At 42.9% G+C, this 15,030-nt stretch overlaps 1 protein-coding gene across 1 annotated transcript in view; it reads left to right on the top strand.

Annotated features, from left to right (window-relative positions):
- Window positions 1-15,030, top strand: part of SMOC1 (SPARC related modular calcium binding 1) — a 183,084-nt gene that overhangs the window by 42,920 nt on the left and 125,134 nt on the right. The window contains exons 2-3 of the mRNA XM_074998874.1: window positions 3,072-3,243; window positions 12,961-13,073. Coding sequence (XP_074854975.1) covers window positions 3,072-3,243; window positions 12,961-13,073 — 285 coding nt within the window. The remainder of the gene's footprint in view (window positions 1-3,071; window positions 3,244-12,960; window positions 13,074-15,030) is intronic.

The raw sequence follows: 15,030 nt of genomic DNA, 5'->3' as shown, positions 1-15,030 counted from the left end.
TTTTAAAGTATGTTAGCAACATGGCAAAACATCTAGTCCTTCTGCCCATGCTATTGGATTATTAAATTAGATGACTTCCCAGTAGAACAGGCATTGTACAGAATTGCATATCTTGTGGGAATTCATTGCAGACTTTGCCACATAATGTACTTTTTCAATAGCACAAGCACCAGCTTGTCTAACTTCTTAGTTTGCAAACTCCTTTTGGTAGGATGGGCATTATAGGGGGAAGGAGACCTTTTTTTATGCCATGTAGGTGCTACTGTAATAAAAATGTTGAAAGATGTTGTTGTAAATTTGATTCACAATGTGTGTTGCAGTAAGCTTACAGGAACTCTGGTTGCAGCCTGAAAACTAGAAGCAATACCATGTGGTAGACCCTGACCCTATTTTAAGGTGCCTCATGGATGTCTTTGGTATCTAGTATATCAGTATATAACATGAGCAATTGCCAATTATGTGACTAGAAACCTCTTGTTTCTCCTTTTGATGAGGGATGTTTTTTGTTCTAATTGTAGATGTACCCTGTCATCTTCACTCCTTTAAAAACTGGGTATATATGAAGCTGGAAAACCCAGAGCAGTCTTAATTGCTTTTGATACTGCAAACTTGTAGCAGTCCTTAACCTCTCCAATCTATAGTTCTGTCTCTGAACTTGGATATGCCTGACTGGATAGATAACTGAAAAAAAATTATAATTCTGGGGGGTGGGGGGGGGCTACAAATAGACCATAAGGAATTTGGAGAAATGTAAACCTAATAACCTATTATACACTAACAAATAGACAAAAATTGTCTAGTCCCCTATCATGTTATGAGAACCTGGACCAACACTTAAACAGCAATAAATCAGAGTTTGTTCATTGAAATGGGTAACGCAGGAAAGGAATTAATGACCTTCTTCAAAGAGTTTTATGTACTCTTACCTCTGCATACTTGTTGAACCCAAGGCAAATGGAAATTTACGGTAAAATTGGCATGCAGCTTTTATATTCAGTCCAGTGCAGAGCTCGCTTCTGCTGGTTGTTCAATGGGTAGGAGTGCATTGCTAGAAGTCTCAAGGGTTCAGCAGCATAGAGTATGTTTGACACACTTGAGTGCTAATATTACACACTTTTTTCACAGCTTGTCATGTTGTGTGAAGGATAACCTTATTTTAAAATAGGAACTTCAGAGAAGTGGGGATTTTGGGAGTGGTAAAAACCAGTCCAAACCAGACAATGGTTTTTTCAAAAACTTTAACCTCCTAAGTATAAAATAGTCAGACAGCTTTGTAGGCAGTTGTAATGCCAAGGTGACTATGGTGATGACTCACATTTCCCTGTACTGCATCCAGCTATTAGTGCACTTGGAGAGCTGTACCTTTTTGTATATGCAAGGAGAATGTCTGTCAGTGCCCACTTGCCAGCCAGCCCTGGACTGTTGAGATCATAAGTGCTCTGGGAGCAGGCTGAGATTCTAGTGCATAAGAAAGGGGCTCATTCCCAGGCTTGTGAGTTGGCCAGAAAGGAAAATAATTTTGAGAAGGATGGGTGAAGTTAACTATAATTATGGTAGAGGATTAGTGCTCAATTCCTGCTATGCTCTTCAGTAGACCTATAACAGGAGCTCCACTGAAATTTTGTTTGAAAAGTCAGAAGTTATTTGAATAGACATTGAAGCCTGATAGTATCTACCAATAAATAAGGTGAAAGATAAGAGGGAACTAGAAAAGTTAAAAAAGGGCCACTACAAAAAGCAAATCTGCCGAAACTGTAGTCTAGTAGTTACAGCAAGGAAGTGCAGTCTGTGTTTCTTAGTTTATATCAATCCAGGAAAAGGACCTTTTTTATCAATGTCCCGCTGTGGTCGTCAAAGCGAATCAGGTTTTGTGACTCAAGGAGCAAGGTAGAGAAGAATATGGAAAAATATACTGCCATTCCACACAAAGGCATTGGTTTGCAACAGGGGCCATTGTATCTGAAGGTGACAAGTATCAGAGGAAGCCATGTTCTTAAAGCTACAGACTGCCAACAAGAAGTCTAGTGGCACCTTATAGACTAGCAGATATTTTGGAGCATAAACTTTTGTGGGCAAAGACCCGCTTCACTTTGCCCACGAAAGCTTATGTTCCAAAATATCTGCTAGTCTATAAGGTGCCACAGGATTCCTTGTATCTGAAGGGATATTGCAGAATTAGGAGCTTCAAAGAAGGATGATTAGGGGCCCAGATAAACCTGGCATGTGAAAAGATTGAGGTTAGAAATCCTTTCTAATGATAAGGATAGTTTAACGCCGGAGTAGGCTTCAAACAAAGCTGTGAAATCCCTCAATAATAAGAGTAAGCCATGCTAGTCTATGCACTATCAAAACAAAAAGCAGTCAAGTAGCACTTTTAAAGACTAGCAAAATAGTTCATTAGGTGAGCTTTCGTGGGACAGACCCACTTCTAAGCTCACCTAATAAACTATTTTGCTAGTCTTTAAAGTGCTACTTGACTGCTTTTTGTTTTGACTGTGAAATCCCTGTAACTGGAGGTTTTTGAGCAAAGGTTAAACTGTTAGGAATCATCTGGGAATGCATGACCCTGCTTCAGTGCAGGAGGTGTGGTGGGTTGGGCTGAATGACCTCTTTAGGTCCCTTCCATCCCTACTTGTTTTCCATAATTCTGTGATTTTTCTCTTCAAGTCTTAAACCACCTTTGCCTCCTGCAGTCTGTTGCATCTCTGTGTTGGTGATGGTGTTTGGCCACTTTTAGCAATAGAAAACTGGACTGTACTGATCACAGGTCCATTCAGTACAGCATTTCCTATGTTGGATTCGGAGCTGGCTTTGCAACTTCATACCCCCTCTTTTTTGAAGGTTGCACACGGAGTAGTGTTATCATTTGTTCTAAAAAATGGTGGCTGGTGGTACCTTTCAAAAATAAAATGCTCTAAATGAAATCCTTCTTGTGAAAATCAACAAGATTTCAACAAGTCAATTTAAACTGCATCATTTTTCTATTGTCTTCGAAAAGTGTCTAGGCTGACTTAAAAACCAAACAAAATATTTTTTTTTTCCCCTCCTCCAACTCTTTTTGCCTCCTTCAGTTTTTAATAAGCGACAGTGACAGAGACCCACAGTGTAACCTCCACTGCACCAGGTCCCAGTCCAAACCCCTCTGCGCCTCTGATGGCAGGACTTACGAGTCAATGTGTGACTACCAGAGAGCCAAATGCAGGGACTCGGCTCTGAATGTGGTGCATCGAGGCAGATGCAAAGGTAAGTGAATCAGAGACTGGTTATTTTGAGGGAAGGGTGGGAATTCTGTGTACTCTAATGCTGAATTGTGACATGCTTATGTTGAATAGTACCTTATTCCATGAGTAACCCACTGAAGTGTTATAATCCAATTGAGTGTGAGTCTCTGACCCCTAAGTGTGTCTAGGAAGGAACCTCAGGAGGTCATTTAGTCCAGCCCCCTGCTTCAAGCAGGATCAACCCCCACTAAGTCATCCCAGCCATGACCTTGCCCAGTCAGGACTTAAAAACCTCAAGGGATGGAGAATCCACCACCTCTCTGGGCACCGCGTTCCAATGCTTCACCTGCCTGGTGAAGTAGTTTTTCCTAATATCTAACCTACACCTCTCCCTCTTCAACTTCTGACCATTACTCCTTGTTCTGCCATCTGACACCAGATGTTCAGCAGGGGACCAATAAGTGTCCATTAAGCTGTGAGTTGTGGTACACAGAAAATATATGATCAGCTGCCCCTTCCCCAAATGGGTTTGCCCTCCTGTTTGTTTTCTGGAGTAGGTGTACTTTTGGCATATAACGTGCGTACACAGATGCAGAAGTACGACAAAGGACTAGCAAGTGTCTTTGCACTGAATACTAAACATAACTGTGTAAGAATTTACATGACCCTCTATCTTCTTCCACCATTGCAGCGATGTGTATAGGTGGAGGGAGTGGAACCACTTTTCTGTCCCAGCTGAGCTGCTTTAGTCCTTCAGTTTGTGCAGTGAAGTTAGTTTCTCCCTCAACATCAGTCTTTTGTCCTAGAAGTTATTAGTCTTGCAGTGAAGCTGAAATAACAGTGATGTGTGTGCTGCCCTGATTTGGAGAAGATGGGCTGAGAGGGAGAATGGTTACCAATGATGTCTGTCCTCAAATAAAGCAGTTAGTGACTCAAAAACTCTTGTAAAATCCATGTCAAGGCCTAATAGATCTGTTTTAAACCACACTTGTTCTTAAAGCCTTTCCCTGTCATAAATATCCCTCTTTAAAGCTTACAAGTTACTTTTCTGGAATCACTTCACTTTGGGAGGGTTCACATTTAGTTTAGGGGAAGCATGCATGAAAAGATAGCACCAAATGTTGAAAAGAGGGGTTCTCCCACCAAAAGGCTCCGTCCTAATAATGAAAACAAAAAGCAGTCAAGTAGCACTTTAAAGACTAGCAAAATAGTTTGTTAGGTGAGCTTTCGTGGGACAGACCCACTTCTTCAGACCAGAACAGACTCAATATTTAAGACACAGAACCAAAAACAGTAAGCAAGGAGGACAAATCAGAAAAAGATAATCAAGGTGAGCAAATCAAAGAGTGGAGGGGAAGGTCAAGAATTAGATTGTTCTACCTATCCTAATGGTGAGTTTCTTAAACCTTTCTAGGTTTTTTGCTTTCTTGCAGTACACACTTACGTCTTGCCATACTAGAAGACTGAGCATACTGCCTTCTGAGTATTGAAAACCATCAGCTTTAGGCGGTTTCACGGGCTATTGAGATGCCTGATCAGAGAATTTTTCAGCCATAGGATTAGTAACATTCTTGGGTCATCTATTGTCAGAGGTATTGCACAAGGAGCACTGTCAACTTTTTTTTTTTTTGGTTGCCGGAGCTGAAATTAGTTTGGATTTGCTACTATGGCCAAGATTCAGCTGCAAAGTCAGCCAGTCTTGACCTAGGAGACACAGCCTGTGGTAGTATGGGGACATTCAAACACACTGGTAACTTTTTTCTCCTTTTTTTTTTTAAAAGAAATGAAGAAACTGTTTGTTAAGGTTCTCTTGTAGTCAGTTCTCACTAGTGAAAACTTGTTGGGTCATCCCTTGCAATCCTCAGAGCTGGAAGACCTGAACTTGTCACATGAAAAGATGATCTGTAAATATTTTAAAACTGTGTTTTTTCCCTTTAGCTTTCAGGAAACAAATATTGGAATTTCATGTGGGATGGAAACTGAATTTCTCTCTAGTTTAATGCTGAGTGGCCCCTGCATTACTTACCATGCCAGTGCTGCACTGATTTAAAAATTAATTTCCTCATGTGGGTGTGGTTTCTGTGGTGTACTCATATAAATTTTTCCGAGGTTAATCTTCACAATGTCCCTGAGATGAGGGACTGTTTCCTTGATTTTTATGGATGGGGTGGTTGTGCACAGACACTAGTGTCAAAGGAAACAAAAAAGTGGTCATGTAGCACCTAAAGACTAACAGAATAATTTATTAGGTGATGAGCTTTTGTGGAGCAGACCCACTTCTTCAGATGTGGAGATAGTGCTGTACCAGAAATGGCATGACAGTTTTATAACAGAGATCCAAAAAAATTGAAACAAAAACTTTATATCAGATAAATCAGAGGCATAGGACGGGGGGCATGGGGAGGAGGGGAGAGAATTACTAAATGTCCTGCCTGAGTTAATTCTCGCCCACCTTGCCCCCCCCATCCTAGGGATCTGATTTGTCAGGGTTTTTTCCAATCTTTTTGGATCTCTGTTATAAAACTGTTGTGCCATTTGTTACAGCACTATTTCCAGATCTGAAGTGAGTCTGCTCCACAAAATCTCATCACCTAATAAATCATTTTGTTAGTCTTTTTAAAGTGCTACATGACTGCTGGTTTTGTTAGAATATGGACTAACCTCCATACCGTCCAGGCTACCTCTCTGTCACTTGTCAAAGGGTTAAACGACTTGAGTGTCCAGTTTGAGACACCTAAAACCTGATTTTGTGTTTTGAGCACTTGATATTGTATCACTAGCACTTCAGATATTCAATGCAGCTTTCTTTTGGGTTCAGTTGCAGCTGTGAGAACTCGATACCTTTTGTAGATCAGACATTGGGGGAGTCTTGGGTTGGACAACTAGAAAATGAGTAGCGTTAGCAGTCACCTGTTAAAGTCCTGATTTTGTGACTTGTCCAACATTACATAGGAATGCTCTGGTGGACCCTAGGTTTCATTTCACCCACCACTGGAACAGCCACCCATGGAATAAATATGGTATACAACAGTACTAAACAGTCTCGAACAGGAAAAGAAGAATGCTGTCCTGTTGAAACTTCAGGTGACATTTAATTAGGCAGAATGTCATAATCCGCATCGGGAATCTCTCCCAGATGCCGTGTTAATGCCCTTGCTTCTGCAGAAATTATGGGGTCTTCAACAGCCACAAGTTGCTGTATGTATTGGCTTTATGCCCCCTTCGAAAGGAGGCATGTGTAGCAATGGAGCACTGTGTAATGCTGTTCTGGGGCATGAGACTCTCTGGACCCGGAAGATGGCCGCCAGCTGGGTTGCCATCATTTCTGCATGGCAAATATGTTCCTTAATCACATCCCAGCCAAATACACTCATGGATAAGGTCCTTATGGCAATTGGATGCCCAATTTCCATGATGGTGGAAGCTCACCGAAATACAGAAGAACAAAGAATTAAGTGCCTCAGGCATTCTGCACCCCAAATAATTTAACATTTATGTGCGGATAGCTAGAAATTGCTTTTGTGAACAGCAAACTTATATGAACATAATAGTTATACCAGAGCTGATCCCTTTAAACCCAACCTAAGTCACTTTTTGCAGTTCTAAAGTGTTTTCTCCCTCCAGGGCTGATCTTGCCACTCAACAGGGAATTGTAGCTCGTATTGAGCTGCATTGTTGCTGAGCTCTTGCTCTGTATTGGTTCTCAATGTGCTGAAGCTCTCAGTGGAATTATTTTTTCATCTTATACGCCTTATTTCTACCTTCGCTTACTCATATACAAATTGCAAGGTACCAAAAATACTGACACTTTTCCAAAAAAAAAAAAAAAAAGCACAGAGAAGGGGGACAAAACATGGCAGTCTAGTCGAACATGGCTTTACTGACTAGAGAAGAGTTCCAAAGAGTAGTGCTTAAATACTCTCCAAAAACTGGTGCTAATTTGTCAATCAACTGGCATTTGTGTTCATGAGCTCATGCAATCATGAGAGCAGCAGTACTGCTTCAAAAAAAACACTGCAGGGATGAAAGGTGCATTTTGTGGAACGAGAGCCAGCAATCTCGTATGATTTGCGGAGATCTTAATATACTGGAAATTGGTTCCTTAAGTCGCCTTGGGGCAAGGTCTACATTTACTCACTGACACCCATGAGGATGTACAACGTGTGTACAATTGGTCAACTGCATAGTATTTAAGTAGAAGTGCTGGTTCTGAGAATTTCTCCATTTTTTTTTTTTTCTTGGCACATGCCTTAACCTCTGATCACAAATCAAGTACTTCCAAACATCCCTAGTTAAAAACTTCAGCCGGGGAGGTCTCCAGAGCAGGTCCTGGAAGATATGAGACCTGCATGCACCAGCGCTCTGTCAAATGCTAGCATGAAAAGACCTGCCCCCGTCGTCATTCTGGCTAGGGATGGTAAGGCTTTTTGAAGCCAGTCTCCCTCTTCCACCCTTGCATTAGTATGTAGCATGTGGGCTGTCAGTGAGATGCTGAGATCTGTCTTTCTGTCCAGAGCTGCTCCCCAGGTTGAGTGTCTGTGTGTGTCTCTCTGTCTGAGCTCCCTGTTCATTCTCAAGGGAGAAGAAAATGGAACCTGATGAGTAGGTTGCTGGCACAAAAGGATCCTTAAACAACTCTGAAACCCACTGCAGAAATATGGAATGCTGCAGGTTCAGCGCTCTTCCACTTATCTGCTCCTTCTAAGTTAATGTTCTGGCGCACTGGATGTGATTGGAAACCAGGAGAGATGAGTAAAAAAGGAAGTAGACAGCAGGGTGGCTTAGTGAGAGGCCTCTTGCTTGGACATCTGCAAGGTTTTTCAGCAGTGAAGGGGGAGAAGAGGGGAAAAAAGTGGAGGGACTTTGACCAACTCCTTGCAACAAATGGGTTAATTTTTTGTAACTTCTCTCCCCTAGGGTTGCCAACTTTCTATTTGCACAAAACCAAATACCTTTGTCCTGCGCCTTCTGTGGCCCTGCTCTTGCTACTTGCCTTCTATCTGTTGCTGGCTCTCCCACAACACTTAATTTTTCCACTGAATTGGCTCAGGGGGCTGGGGTGTGGGCTCTGGCTGGACATGCAGGCTCTGGAATGGGGAAGGGAATGAGGGATTTGGGGTGTAGAAAGTGGCTTTTGGCTGGGGCAGAGGGATTTGGGATGGAAGAGGGTATGGAGTGTGATCTAGGCTGGGGCAGGAGTTTAGGGTGAGGGCTTTGATATGGGGCAGAGGGATTTGATATGGGTTTGGGGCTGAAAGATTTAGGCTGCAGAAGGGGCCTCCAGCTGGGTTTAAGGGATTTAGGGTATGTGGGAAGCAGCTCTGTGCTAGGATCAAAGGGTTTGGAGGGCAGGAGGATCAGGGCAAGGAATTGAGCATGGAGGTGGGGTTTAGGGGGCAAGCACCAGGTGGCACTTACCTCAAGCAGCTCTTTCCAGCTCCTGCATGGAATCCTGTCTGGATGGCTCTGCATGCTGCCCTGTCTGCAGGGGACACGCTTGAAGCTCCTATTGGCTGTGGTTCTTGGCCAATGGGAGACGTTGGGAGTGGTGCTTGGGGTTGGGGTTGCATGTGGGGGCCCCTGGCTGCCCTTACTCATAGGAGCCAGAGCTGGTGCTTGCTGGCTGCTTCCTGGGAACTGGCTGACATGGAGGCTAGTGAAGAACCTGCTAGCCCAGCTGTGCTGTACTGCAAACAAGACCATCAACAGGATGGTCAGCAGTGCCTACCAGATGCCCGACTGTCTGTCTTTTTAACTGGTGTTCCAGTGGAAAGCCTCTATACCTGGCCACCCTACTACTTACCTCCATTTCCCCAATATACTATGGCCTGGATCATCAACTGGAGTTAAATCAGCACAGAACCATGTACTTCAGATCATTGTAGTGTGGCTGTAGCTATTGTTGAATTGCCTCTTTCTAATCAGAGCAATAAATATCCTTTTAGAAACGTAGTTTCTGGCATTATGTAATATTTTACTTTTATCATTACCAAAAAAAAGCTACATGTTATATCCCTAAAATATCAAATGTTGATGCAATTATAAAATAACCAATCTTTGTAAAAGTGGGCACTCCTATTAAAAACAATTGGATGTGTTGACATTAAAGGCACTAGATCCTGGAACTGTGTATAATCAAATACAAAAAGGCTGGATTTATGCATGCACCATTTCATCAATGCTTTGTACTTGTGTGTGTCATTCCATGGCACAATTGTAAAAAATGCTGTCTTGACTCTCTGAACAGTATGGTATGGAGGGAGGATCTCTAGTGCCTGGTGGTTTCTGAAGAACAGTTTCTTATATTACTTTGCTTTCTAACAATTTGAATTGACACCCCTCGATCACCTCTCAAGGGGTTCCTTGTCAAAGATAGCATCTTAAATACCATTGAGTAATAAACTGATTTCTAAATACTTAGATTTATAAACACATTGTGTAAAATTACTAGGGTTTTTAAGATCGTGATTCTCAGACTTAGGCTCATGAGCCTCAAAAGGCTTTCATGTGTCTTCACCAGCAATTGGCAGCATGTGATTCGTAAGACATTGGTTAATTAAATTAGGATGATTTCAGTTTAACCAATTGTCATTGATTAAAATATTAGTCATTTCACTTTGAAGATAATTATATACATATGTAATATCTGCAACAGTTCACACTATTGTAGTTCTTTTGTGTAATGTTAATAGCTAGTTGAGCTCCTGAACCACTGAGGTCTGAATATCACTGCTTTAAAAGGCAGTTGAAGCTTAAAAGTTAAAGGTCTTTTTTAAAACGCTTCCTGTCCAAAATCAATCTTTTGTTCAGTTGCACAATTAGGAATATTGTTAGAACTGCATTGACTGAAATCAGAGTTGGCTTCTGATAGTGGCAGGCTTTGTCTGACTGATAAGAGTCTGAGCCTGTGAAAAAGAGAAATTTACTATAACAATTTATTCCCTCTAGCACTAATAAAACATCTCATGCATCCACACAGAAGTGGTCCATCCTTTGTCTTGTTAGTGCACTGCAGATGTATGTTGTGCAAGTCCAATTTCTGTGCTATCTAGAGGTACTGTCACTTCTGAATGTGAGCCTAGTGAGAACAGCCTAATGCTAGACTTGTCTCCATATACTATTGCTAGTTAAATACAACAAATAAAGTAAACTTGCAGACTTTTGTGCTCATATGTTGAGCTTGAAAGATCACACATTGTGACATGCATATCGCATAACTGAGGCTTCAAATTTCCTTCTGCATTTTGGGTGCAGATGCAAAAGCGGCTCACTGAGTTGTCTACTTTATGAAACATAATTTGAAAGCTTTGTGGTTACAATCCAAAAATTATAAAACACAGGGAACCTCCAACTCTACTGCTTTTGGTTTTGTGATACTATTAGAGGCTGTGTGGCCAAGCAGAATAGGCTGTCTGTGTGACTAGGAAATCTCTAGGCAATATGGGTATTGCCAGTAGTAATATCTGCAATGCTCTTCCCTCGTAGTTGAAACAAGGATAATATTAGAATGTAATTTGCTGCTGCAGGGATCCTCTTACAGATAAGTAATACCAAGTTCCTTACCATGTGGCTTTTCTCACACGAATTGGGCTATTATTCCTGATTCACTGTGCTAGAATCTAAGCCATACAGCTGCATACCAGCTCCCTAGAAATGCTCTTTAGCTTCAGTCCGACGATTTTTCAGTTTGCAAAGACGTGAACTAATTTAGGCGTCATGCCTATACTGTAGCACAAAGAGGGCCCAGTTGAGTTCTGGGCTTTATTGTGGTAAGCTCTGTACAAAGGGAGAGAAGGGAAATGGATGCACAGGGAGGGGAAGTGACTTGCTTCAAGGTCTCCCAGTGGGTCAATGGTGGAGCTGTGAATAGAACTCCCAGTGAACTGTCAAACATCAAAACTGGGGCCCTAATTCCAATTCCTATGAAAGTGCTTGAATGGCTTAGTTTGAAAATGTTCATCCAGGTTTTCATAAAAGTTGACTAAATGGCTTTTCTGTGCCTCTGCCAGATCTAGTATGCTCTTTCTACAGTTAAGACTACCTGGCTGCCAGGGCTGAAAATTGTGTGTGTGTGGATTGGGGGAGAGAGGCTCTCAGTAATTCAGGCTCAAATCTCTAAGGCTCTCCACAGCTTAGCCCCCATCTACTCTTCTGGTCTTACTGCATTGTCAACCAGCCACCTGTTTCATCCAATGATGACCACCTTCATCGAATGCTTGTCTGCTTCTCCCTCCAAGACCTTGCATATTTCTGTCATTCCTCCTGCATGGAACCTGATCCCCAAATGTCCCTTCCTCCCACTTTCTCAAATACCTTAAGACAGCGTTCTACTGTTGTGCCTACTGAATGCTGCCATGACTAAACAGTGCTCCAGACCAGACTATGGATACTGGTGTGATTATCTGTTCTGAAAGATTGTGTCTTAATATCACTACATAGACTGGCTGTGTTTTGTGTGTTACCCCACCCCTCCAGCTGCACTTCCTTCTGCACATATGTACATCCAGCACGCTACACTGTTTGTTCTGTCTGGTCAAAGACTTGGATTGTAAACTCATGTCTGTGGAGATCCTCTTCTGTTCGTTTTACACAGGGTCTCTACAATGGTGCCTCAATCCTGACTCCTGTCTTTGCAGCACTGCTGTAGTACGAGCACCAGCGGGTCAGACGGTGTTGCCATTCTTTCCCTGAGAAGCATTCCGCCAATGGGGCTCCATGGTGGGGGAGGTGCTACTTTCTGTACATCAGGGTGGCTGAATCTGGCTCTGCAGAGCAGATATGTTGAGTGAGAAGCTGCGGGTTTCTCAGTCCTCTTCCAAACTCTACCGCTGGCACTATGAAAGAGAGCAGTTTTGGTAAATGTAAATGCTCACAACACTTTGCCTTGGCTGGGCAGAGGAAGGGTTTCTTTCTGACCCTGCAGGTGATCAGCTCAAGGCTTATATTAAGTATATTTGTTTACTCTTTGTCATAAGATAAGTTAGGCCCATGGGGGACTGAGGTTCTAAATTATACCCCCTGATTCAAGCACTGGCCAGAGTGGAGACCTTAACCACTCTCAAGCCCAGCTCGCTCTGTGATGCTTGCTTTATTGATAAATTGTGTCCCTCCTGCATCGGGTGAAAACCTTACACCCCACCCTCCAACCAGATTGTGCTTGACGTGGGAGTTAGCCGCTAGGAAATAAAGCTAGGGTAGCACATCTGTGCTTGAGAGACTCTTACGAAGGAGGGCTACTTCAACTGGCAACTAGTGTGTTGGCCTTACTGGCAGCAGCAGCCTACAGGATGCTCTCAATTGGAACATCTCTCTGCTGCTGTGGTTATGCCCTTTCTGCTTCCAGGACTGCCAGAGGCTGAGCCCGTACTGACTAGGCTATCCAGAGAGGAGGGGTTATAATTGTCTACCTCTTCTGGGAGACATTGAACCACTACAGATCTTAACTTTGGCATTTGTTGTTAGGGAGCCAGTGTCTCCCAGGAAACAATGTAGCCAAATGTTTCCTATAACATTTTGCCACTGCTTACAAAAGTATGCAGTGGGCATTATTTTCAGCCCCTGGATCCTCCCAGCGGATGCTGCTAATTGTCTTTCCAACGGACAGATAAAGATAGTGGGAAAACAAGTCTCACTGCATGGCTTCCTCTTACATTTTTGCACCGTTGAATGTAGCCTCTCACCTAGCTTCTGGAAAGCCCGTTGCCATTTAAAATGAGAGGGTTTTTGTTTCCCTTTGCAGATGCTGGCCAAAGTAAGTGTCGATTAGAGAGGGCACAGGCACTGGAACAGGCAAAGAAGCCCCAAGAAGCAGTCTTCATTCCAGAATGCAATGAGGATGGATCATTCACCCAAGTAAGATTCTGTCAGTCTATGTTGGTTGCTGTTTCCTGTGGCTGGCAGGAATTGTCTACTGCAAGTTGTACCTCCCTTGTCTGGCATGCTTGGGACCTGAGGGTCCCGATCAAGGGGATCTGCTGGACCAGTGGATATCAGGTCTGCTGGCTGGGCTCCCCTACTGGCTACCTCCAGCTCCCTGTCTCCAGGCTCTGAGACTCCACTCTCTTGTCTGGCTCCCTGCTAACAAGCTGCTAGCCAGGGCTCCCCATGGCACTCCCAGCTGCAGGGCTTCTGGCTCCAGCAGGTACTGTTCCTCAGCCAGGCTGTCTGCCCCACCTCCCTGCTGTGGGTCTCCTGCTGGCACAGTCTGTTCCCCAGCCAGATGCTGAGCTCCCCACTGCTGTGGGGTGGCTGGTGGGACTCCCTGCAAATTTCCTCTCCAAATCGTACCCCGTTATTGTTACCCCCTTTTCAAAGTTACACAGGAGAATATTAATCAGCTCTGGATTCAGCAGAGATTCCTGAAGGATGTGATTTCTGTAACTTTCTCTCCATTCTGAAAACTGACCACTTATTCCTACATCTTTGTTTCCTGTCTTTTATTTGGCTCCTGATCCTTTTGGAGGACCTTACCTCATATTCCATGACTTTTTACTTTTGCTTAAGAGCCTTTTGTGAGAAACTTTGACAAAGGTTTTCTGAAAATCCAAGCACAGTATGCGCACTAGATCAGCCTTGTCCACATGTGTTTTGACTCTGTCAAGGAATTCTAATTGGTGGTGCATGACTTAAGTGTCCATGCAGCTTGTAGGCATTTCATTCTTGCGACTGTTCCTTTAAATTCCCATTTATCTAACTTCCTCCTTTTTGTGTAGTTCGCCTTTCTGAAGTTAAATGCTACTGGGGTGAGCTTTCTTGGTATTTTCCCCTCTACAAGGATGCTGGATGTAATACGGTATTGCTGTGACTGAGTGGTTCGGCTATAGCCCATCTTGTGGGCCACATGCTATGCTCTACTTAGTCATATATTAGGAATCTCATCTCTCGTTGAGGGTTCCAGGACTACCTTCTCCAAGAAGCAGTCACTAATGGGGTCTAGGAGTGGTCTCAGCATCCTGTCATGAGGTGATATGATACGATCTGCGGAGAATTCAGATCTCCCTATTGCTTTTTCTTTTCTCATAGCTTCTTTAATGTCCCGGAGCATTTCAGTCACTTTCACTGTCCTGGTCAGGTGATCACCAGCATATTCCTACCGCTATACTTTTTCATGATGCAAGCATGGAATTTCTATCTAGAGATTTATTGGTATAATCTGATTCCTTTAAAAGTCTTAATATATTTGTCTCTGCTTTCTTTCAAATATTCTGCCACTCCACCCGCCGCTCCCCAAGCAACATACTTTGTCCTTCCTGTGTATTTTATACTCTAGCATTACTATGTCCTAATGATGATTCACAGTCTACCAATTTTCTGTGATGCCTATTATAGCAGTATCCTCTAGCATTTGTATGCAATCCCTTTATAAAATGTCACTTTTAATTGTCTGCCATTTTGTGATGTAATTGAATTGGACTGACTCTCTCCTTTGACTTTCTCTGATCTTGCATGTGTTTCATCAACTCCTATCCTTTTCACTTTTAAGTAGGATTAGAGGCTATCGCATCCAAGATCTCCTATGCTGACAGGAGCAGACTGTTTGTTTGTTTTTTGCTCAGTCTTTGTGCTACACACAACTGCTTCAGAGTTTATTCCAAGCCTAGCACCAAATCTGTGCCTGTGGATTAAGGGTTGTGTGTATGCCATCAAGTTCTGTAGGAAGGCTGTTTCCCACTAGATTTGAATTATAGGGCTTTCCCCATCCCCTGACCTTCTTTGGCTCTGAAGAATTCAGTACCAAATGATCACTAGGGGAAGTGTCCCTGCTTCAATCTATTTTTTTAGAATGCTGGTGACTAATCATATCTAGACA

This window comes from Carettochelys insculpta, chromosome 6, assembly GCF_033958435.1.
Source record: "Carettochelys insculpta isolate YL-2023 chromosome 6, ASM3395843v1, whole genome shotgun sequence".
Lineage (NCBI taxonomy): Eukaryota > Metazoa > Chordata > Testudines > Carettochelyidae > Carettochelys > Carettochelys insculpta.
The sequence above is the reverse complement of the archived record's forward strand: the minus strand, read 5'-3'. Positions and strand labels throughout refer to the sequence as shown.